Raw genomic sequence first — 9,100 nt, 5'->3', positions numbered from 1 at the left:
CACAACTCCTGCTGTGAAAAAATAACAAATCAATTTCCTTGAGGAGCAGGAGCAACTCAAATAGTAAAAACTTTGGTTTACTTTTTCTGTTGACAATTCCGAATGCTGAGGAAACACACTGTAGGACAAGGGATAGGATTACAACAGTTCAGAGAGAGTTATGCCTTTATCCGTGGGAAGAAAAAAAACCACATTCTTTGGTGATTTATGTGGGACTTAGCTCTAACTTTTCAAAGACATTCACTTAGGTTTCACTTATTTTACTGTGAGAATGAAGAACATTCCTTTGACTTCACTTTCTCTAGCACATGTGCATTGTGATATGCATATTTATATAGGACATAAAAGTCCCTACTGAAAGGTGTACCTGTCTGCTTCATCCCCTCCTTCCCCTTCCCCACAGGGCAGAGGATAGCTAAAACAGCCGGTCTTAGTCCCCACTTAATGCACTCCAGAGCTGACAGCCGGTCAGAAGGACCGAGGGAACAGGTCGGGGACCCGACGGTAGCCGCAGGTTGTTTCGGACAGGGCCGGGACTGGGCTGGCTCCGTCCTGTCCCGCCCCACTGCCCCACCGCCCCCGGGGCGGGCCTCCCGCCGCCGCTAATATAGGCGCAGTCCGGGGCGCCAGTGGCACTTATTAGGGTGCTGCTCTTTCTTCCCGATGGGTGCTTTCCCTGGGTAACGCAGGTGAGCCGCTGGGGCGGGCAGGGACGGGGGTGCTGCTACCGAGGTACCTCCGCCGCCGCCGCTGCTGCTGCTACTCTCGGTCTCCGTCGGTCGCGGCTTCCCCGGTAAAGCGCCTCGTTCCTCTCTCAGGCTCGTCCCGGAGAGAGGCATTTTACCGATCTCGCTACTGCCATGGCCTCAGTTCCTTCAGCCGGCTGCCTCTTGGCCAAGAACCAGTACTACAGAAGTAAGTGCAAGGTGGGGGAGAGAAGTGTTATTCTCCCCGTGTTCATCCTCCCCCTCTTGTCTGCCGGGGAGGGTCCTCTGGAGGATAGAGGCTGAGAGCCCCAGGGGCTCTCCCGAGGAGATTTCCGGATTGTTGCCCCTCATGAAAAGTCAGAAAGTGGTTCAGGTGATACGTGGATGAGCCGAAGGCAAAAAGGTGACTTTGAGTGGTAGTTTTTAATAGTTTGGGGAGTTTTTCATTATATCAAGAAACTTAAATTTTAATGAGCATCTGCTTCTGGTTATTAATTTATTTTCCCCCATGTATGTAATTTCCCTATTAAGTTCTTTTACCTACTTAGAAATGTAATGTGGGTGTAATGGCATATGTAATATTTTTTATTTGTAAAATATAAAATATGACAGAAAAAGTGTTAGCCCAGATAGTCTAGTCTTCTAGTTATACTTCATATTTACTTTGCAGACTTAGAGCACGAAATCAACTCACATCTTTTTTTCTAAGCATGTGAAATAATAAGTAGCTTGAGAATACATCTGGTGAATTAGGATCCCTCTGGACAGGATGGATGCTATAGTGTGAGTCTAGGAATTAGTTGTATCACAATGAAAAGTATGGCAATTAGGTTGGTTTGGACTTGAATATTCAATAATAAACTCATTTGTTCTGACAGCAAAATGTACATGATCATAAGATTTGTAAGTGATTTAAGCGAAAGTTATACAAACATCTCTGTATAATTTTAAGTGAAGAGTAAGGAGACTGAGATCAACTTATATGAAAGTTTTATGTTTCTTAAAATGGCATATGTAATACAGAAGTTATACTTTGTACTTGATAAACTTATCTTTTAAAATGAGAAATTCTTGGTGTAGAAATAGTGTACTCTCTCAAAGCACTTTTTTTGTATGTCTATTTTTTGTAAACAGACGGACAGAACTCAGAGTCCAGTGTTTCTTCCAGCTCCTCCTGGTGTTCAGATGCTGTGATTGTTGCAGACCAGGACAAAGCATTTCATGGTATTGTTCCTTTCCTTCAAGCAGTCTTGTAGTTTTGCCTGTTTGTTATTTAGCCAGTGTCTAATGGTGCCGGCTTTTTCTCCTTTGGCAGGGTTACCTCAGTTAATTGATAAAAGTTGGTGGATAAAAAACTTTTTCCATAATGATCCATCTCCACCAACTGTTGGCAGAAAAACACTGTCAGCAGGCAGGTGAGTCCTGTTTTTACAAAGATGGGGGTAACTTGCTCATTCCATTTTCCTTGTGGTAAAAGTTCTGGTAAACAAGTTGTAATAAGCTAAAACAAACTGGGGAGTGCAATGCTATTTTGAGTACTTAAAAGACACTTGAAAGTGTACAGTTATTGAAGCTTCCCATGTTTTAATTTTAACAAATGCACAAATTTTAACAAAGAGTACTTGACACTGTGTGCTAGTAATTGTTACTGTTCTACATTGTACTTATCCTTTATCTACTGTTCTTCATGGTACTTATCCTTTACCTATAGCACTTGCACATCCATTTATGCAGTTTACCCTTTTTATGTTAAAAAGCTGATATGAATGCATTAAAAAATACTGAGATTAGTATATCTGAGGAAACTAAAATGATTACTTATTACCTTTTTATATACATTTCTGCAGTACTAACCGTTGAATGGGACAGCATGTTGGCTTCACTGACTGAGATACTACATACAGACTTGTTTTTCAAAGAGGCCTGGGATCTTCCTAATGTCTGTGTTCAGCTGCAAGAAGAAAACCAAACCTTTGGGAGAGTGGATAAGCGTATCTTCAAAAGATTTGTCAGTAGCTTAAATGTCATTGCTTAATGGACATGTCCATGGCTTACATCGCTCATTACAGAGTTCCTATAATTTGAGATGTCTTTCTAATGGAAGTTACCAGTATTAAATATCCTGATGACTTGGAGTTAGAGAAAAATGGCAGTAAGGTATTGTAAGTTTAGGAGAAGCATGTGTATTGAATGACTTTACAATAGGTGATACTCTTCCGTTTTACCTTTAAGATATCAGCCTTATATGCTGATAGTCACATGGATGTAAACAAAATTCAGGTATGTAGTCCAGAGTAGGAAACTGCTATATGGTACTTGTTTTATATCAAGTATTAGTTTCATCTCTTTCTTTGAGCAGAGTGCATAGATCCCAAACTCAGATACCCAGATACAACTTTCATTCATACCTGTATTTGAGGACAGAATAGGAGAGGGAGAGAGAGAAGAAATCAGTAATCTTAATGGACACTGACATCTTCCAAGCAGAAGAGCAACCTTAATCAGAGTTGATACTTCTAATGTTGTTTTAGATTATCCTTACCTGCTCTGCTGTAGCTTTAAAGTGCTACTTGTTCTCCAGTGACCATTAATATTCACTGCTGCCTATCAGCTTTCTGTGCTAGATCTGGCAAAGTATTCAACTCAAAGTAATAACATTAGTGTTATTAACCAAGTCTATCTTTGTCATGATTCATGCTCTTGAAAGATACAGTAGCATAGCTTCATTTACTCTTCAGTATTGCAAAGCAGTACATCAGATTGTTTATTCTACCAGGAATGACTGAAATACATGAGAGGTCATAGAAAATAACAGGCTTTTCGCTGGAGGATATCATTTCTGTAAATAATCTCTGCAAGTTTTTGACGTACTGTCCCTAAACTTACCTGACCTTTGTCCATCCCTGGATGAATTAACAATAGTAAACATTAGTATAGCCAACCTGTTTCTTTATAGGTTAATGTTTGTCATGGTTATGCATAACTTAAGTGTCTCAAGTGACTACTTCGGGAAGCTTACAGTTTTGATGGAGACAATAAATGTATGACACATGACAACAGAAAAAAACATGATTTTGAAAACGTAGCTTCAGGAATCTTTAAACTGTCTTGTTATGTATCTGACTTTGTGACAACTGTGTAGTTTCATCTTTAAGTGTACAGAAGGAGCTATTTTTTTATACTGAGATTTTTTTTATTAATAAAGATTTAATCAATATTTGCTCTGAGTTATTTTTGTTATCTAACAAAATGGTGTTCAGTGTGGCTTGTGGTGTGGGTGGTGTTGGGAATGTGTGGATATTTTGTGAGGTACTATAAGATTTAAAATTCTCACACAAGTCTTTGTGGTCTGCTTGGCACATTCTTCGTTTAGTCACTTTAAAGCCTGATGGAAGATGAAAAAGGAATGGTGGAATGTAAGCTAAGAAAAAGACCCTAACACACTTTTCTATAATACCGTATTAAGAAGGAAAGGAAAAAGACAGACTTGGTGCTTAAAAGAAGGTGATTGTGTCTCTCTTTGAAGATGCTTGAAGTCACAGAAGAAAGAAATGCTGTAGTGTTTATTGTACATGAGAAAAACAGGATTTAGAATTGCTGTAGGGGTAACTACAGTGGCAATCTTCCATATTGCTTGCTGAGCTTAAGCTGCTTCTGTACTTATTATGAAGTAGTATAGCCAATAAGTTGTTAATACCCACAAAAATGCATAGTGTCTGCATTCATCTGCTTAAGCATTATGAACCACTTGTTTTTATAATGTCATCGTAGTGACAGAAAGCTCTGTTCTACAGAGGGCCTATCATAGCGTTCTCTTCATCATTTCCTGTGATCAGCTCAGCATTGGAGCAGCACCATCCCCAATTCATTGTTATTTGTGCCACTTCTTCAAAGTACGGTTACCCTGCAATGCATCAGCTCTTAAATAACTCTAAATGTTGCTATGACAGAGTCCTGAAGGGGTATGGGTAAATGGGATGTTAAAGAGCTTGCTATCAAACAGATGCATTTTTTTACATTGCAGTGATAGAAAACATCAATTTTCTTGAATTAAATGTCAATATGATGTAATTTTGCAAGACAAAAAAGCCAAAACTGAAATGATTTAAAGAGAAACAGAGAAATATGAAGAGAAAGCTATATACTCTAGCTCAAATACAGCTTAAAATAAGAAAACTAGGAAATCAATATAATTTTAATACTTATCTGGGTAAAAATGGTGCAATTGTATTGATCAAAAATTAAGTGTTCTAGAAAAAAATGATCTTTTCCTGCTAGAAGGACTATAGGCAGATATTTATTTTTTATTAAGTTAATGAGCATGTTGCTATCCATCTAGATAAAAGGAAATATCAGAAACAGGACTTGTGCCAGCATGTGAGTACTAAGTTAGAACCAGCTGTCATCACCAAGTTAGGAATGGAGAAATGAGTTTGAAAAAACTTTTGTTGTTGTTTTTTCAAATGCACATATAGCAGCGATATTCAGTTTTGGGTTTCCATTTCTTTCCTAAAAGGAAAACCCATCATAGTCTACTGGTCCTATGAATATCCCATTTTAGGAGTCAAATGAGAAATCTTGTATTTTTCATTTTGGTTCAAGTAAGATGAGATCTTCCTGTGGAGCACATTTAGAGAGAGAAACTTGTTACTATGAAGTAATTTTTCCCATTTATTGTGGTTTGAAAGAAATATCATAAAGTTCCATTTGTTTCCAAGAATTTTCTTGCCTGTATGTAAGGTAAGTGATACTACATATTGTGGGTGGACAATAGTAAGGATTAACTGTAGAGGCTCCAACTACTGCTATGAAATGGGATGATTTTTTTCTTGCATACTAGCCTTTTCTGCAGAAGCAGGAATGATAAATGAAGCCATTTAAGAAACATATTTTCAATATAAGAGTGAACAGCAAATCAAACACAATTTCAGTTGTTAGGCATAAGTAAATTTTTTTTCCTAATATGTGCAGTGATTAAGACTCCCATATACCATGTTCATTCCTTTGTAACTTGTTTGGAAGCATAATTTCTGGTTTTGGTATTACCACATTCTGATACCTTTAGATATGTGTAAATCCCTCTTTTTTCCTGATCTTAATTAATCATGCATTATTTATTCTTGAAAGACTCTCTCTTATTGTCACTTTTCAACCCTTCTGCAAAGGAAGACCCAAGCAGGGTTCACTCAGCAATTTCTACAAAGGTTAATGTTGTTTGCAAAACATTTCTGCACAGCAGGTGGCTGTGAAAATTTTGACCATGATCATGTTACACGTCTTTGCTGACTCTTCAATGATGGAGGGATTCTGTCAGATATCTCTTGTCCTGCGCTCTGTCATATGTCATTTTAAGCTATTCTGGCAGTAGCAGATGTGACATATACTATATGTGACCACAGGAAGATAAGTCTTGGTAACAGAAAGAGTCTATCACTAGTAGGAAAGAGGATCAGATCAGTATCTTGGGAGTAATTCCAGGGAAAATCATCCTTTTTTCCTTGTTTTTTTTTTTTTTTTTTTTCCCCTGCTGATTGCATCTCAGAAGCTGTGGAGAAAGAAATCACTGTTTCCTAATCCTATGCCAGAAGAGAAGATACAGCTCCCAATTACAATAGTCAATGGTATGTTCAGAGACACTCTATTGCCTTTTTCTCAAAAATAGAATAATAAAAGTGCTTGTAGTCATAATGACAGGACATGATCTGTACAGAGATATAATAGTGTTATTAGATCAACTGATAACAGGAAAAAAGAAGCAACCTGTACACTCAAAATGATAGTGCTTTCCTTAGTTGTGTCAGTCACTACATCTCCTTAAATCTTTGCCTTCTTTGGCATCAATAAAATTCATTTTCATTTATACCTGTAAAACAGAACCCATAATCTCACTTTACTTGTTTAGTTGAGGTAGCAGTGTTAGGTGTAAGACAAAATTGTCCTGTCAGTTTGTGAGGTACAGCCTCTATCATAACAGAAAAGGACTGACAGGACTGGTTGGACATCAGTAACCATACTGGGATCATCTCTTGAACCGGTTTGGTGGTGTTGGGTTTTTTTATATGTATTTTTTTTGCATGTGTGTTGGAGGTTTTTTTTTGTTTTGTTTTTTTGTTTGTTTTTTGTTGAAGTTGCTCTTTTTACAAATGAAAAACCATCTCATCCTGACTTTGAAGTAGTCGGTGATGGTGAGTCTATGAATCACCCATAGTAAAATAGTAAAACTTTCAGTGGTTGATTTCACTTACCTTTAAAGATCCCCATTCTGCCAGCTTGACTTTCTCTGTGAATAGCAGTTCAGGTGTTAGTCAGGAATGCATGACCCAAATAACAAGAAAAAAATGTTTTAAAGTGCTGATTCCACATCTTATTCAGGGACCTTGATAGTGATTTCTGAAGAGGTTGTATCATGTTATTTGATCTCCAGCTACATCGACTTCAAGTAGTATTTCAGCACAATGGGAGTGAATCAATAGGTGGAAGCAGCCAGAGATAAGCTTTTTGCTTCTTTTGAAGCTAAAAGGCAGTCTCTTAGAGTATGCTCCCCACTCTGTAGTTTACTTATTTCAGACTGGGTGAAAATATATGTTATTGCTAAGTAAGCCAAATGAGAAGGAAAAAAATGATGGTATGGTTTTGGGATGGCATAAAAATGTTGCACCTTAAACCACATGGTCCCACAAAATGGAATTTAGTGAATAGATTCCTTAAGATCTCAAATTATAATATATGCCCATTGCAATAAAGTACTTGTACTAAATAACACATAAATTTGTATTTTTTTAATTTAATTTTAAAATAATTTTCAATCCTATCTTTAATGACAGGTATTGTGCAACTTTTTGTGTTTAATTCCATTGCCATGTTAGACATAGAGTAGCCTCTTCATGTAAAGAAAAACACTTTAATTTTTTAATAAATTTTAGAATCTATAATAGGTTCTTACAATAAACATGTTTTAGACATAATCTGCCTTTCCAAGCACCTTTAAATTTCAAGTTTCACTATTGCATGCAGAAGTAAAAAGATAATACTCTGGGTAAAATATACAATGAAGTAAGTTCCTTTGGATAGGTATTTTCCTATCATATTTTAACCAGGTTAATTTATTGCTGTCATGACTTCAGCTGAGACCCACCATACATTTCAGTTCAGGTGAAGCTGGAACTGCTATTGAATCACACTGACAGGATGTGTTAGTGGCCACAGAATTTATCCATGGCAGTGGAAGATTGAGCGAAGTCCTGAATGTAAAAGGCAAGGTAAATGAATGTTATACATAGTAATCCCTTCACATTCTGCCACAATAAAATGCCTGCCTGCAAAATACGCAATCAGTTTGGGGGAAATAAAGAAACCCAATGCACCCTACCAAAACTCCCTCCCTGTTATCATTCTGTGCTTTCCAGGAACACTTTTTTCCTAGGTGAAGCATTAGTTGCTTTGCATTTCTTTCAATTTCATTGCCAAAGAATGACAAACTGAAATGCATTAAGAGAACAGATTGTTATTTTCACTGCTTGTTTTCCTGGTTGTCATACTTACTGTCCTACATTAATCTTGTGCCATTATTGCTTAATGTATTTAGTGGGGGAGTTGTTTGTTCTCTGTTTATCTGTCACCATACTGTGAATGTAGCAGGAGTGTTATCTGGAAGGGCAGCTTTGTGGTGTAAACACTTTTTAAACACCTACACACTGTTAAAACAGAGCTCCAGTGACTGAGCCGGTCAGCCCAGACCTTCTGAGATAAACGTGCATGGGCTGTGGCTCTCTCATGTAGGGACTGATTTTTATTCTGCATTTTTACAACATAGCATTGGACATTAATCTTGACAGGCATTAACTGCCAGGCATTATAATATTATATGAGGCCTTTATGACTAATTCTGAAAAGGGATGTGCTTTCACATTTTTATTTCTTTTTTTGACATTAAATCAATCATTAAATTGTCAACAATTATTCACCCTCTTTAATCTCCCCTGCTACTCTCTGCACTACTTAAAACAAAAACAAACACACTTTCAGCACCTATGCAGGAATAATGCAGAAATAAGATAGAAAGGACAGCCACGGCAAACAGCAGTCCCTTTAATTGTAGAATGGGTTAGCCTATCTCCAGGACATACAACATTCTGGCTCTAGTTAAAAAAAAATAAAATAAAACCAAACACAAAACCCACCTGCTGTGGCCAGGAAATAATCTAGACAATATTAGAAGCCCAGAAAGACCAGGCATGGGTATCATTTATACTGAGCCAACTTTCAAGTAAGAAAAACAGATTGAAAGAAACTACAGCCTTGCTGTAAAATGGGCAGTAGGATTGCAGCACTCTTTTACTTCTATAAAACCTTGACTTATTGGCTGAAAAATAACATCCCTGAAACATGTTGAC

The 9,100-nt window shown here is 37.4% G+C and overlaps 1 protein-coding gene across 1 annotated transcript; it reads left to right on the top strand.

Moving 5' to 3' along the window:
• The first annotated feature begins 637 nt into the window (after nucleotides 1-637).
• PPDPFL (pancreatic progenitor cell differentiation and proliferation factor like) lies at nucleotides 638-3,924 on the top strand. Its single transcript, XM_031052225.2, has 5 exons — nucleotides 638-689; nucleotides 819-915; nucleotides 1,842-1,931; nucleotides 2,023-2,122; nucleotides 2,555-3,924. The coding sequence occupies exons 2-5, from the start codon at nucleotides 861-863 to the stop codon at nucleotides 2,565-2,567; spliced, it is 258 nt and encodes an 85-aa protein (XP_030908085.2). The 5' UTR covers nucleotides 638-689; nucleotides 819-860; the 3' UTR covers nucleotides 2,568-3,924.
• The last annotated feature ends 5,176 nt before the right edge of the window (nucleotides 3,925-9,100 follow it).

This window comes from Melopsittacus undulatus, chromosome 1 (genome assembly GCF_012275295.1).
Source record: "Melopsittacus undulatus isolate bMelUnd1 chromosome 1, bMelUnd1.mat.Z, whole genome shotgun sequence".
Lineage (NCBI taxonomy): Eukaryota > Metazoa > Chordata > Aves > Psittaciformes > Psittaculidae > Melopsittacus > Melopsittacus undulatus.
The sequence above is the reverse complement of the archived record's forward strand: the minus strand, read 5'-3'. Positions and strand labels throughout refer to the sequence as shown.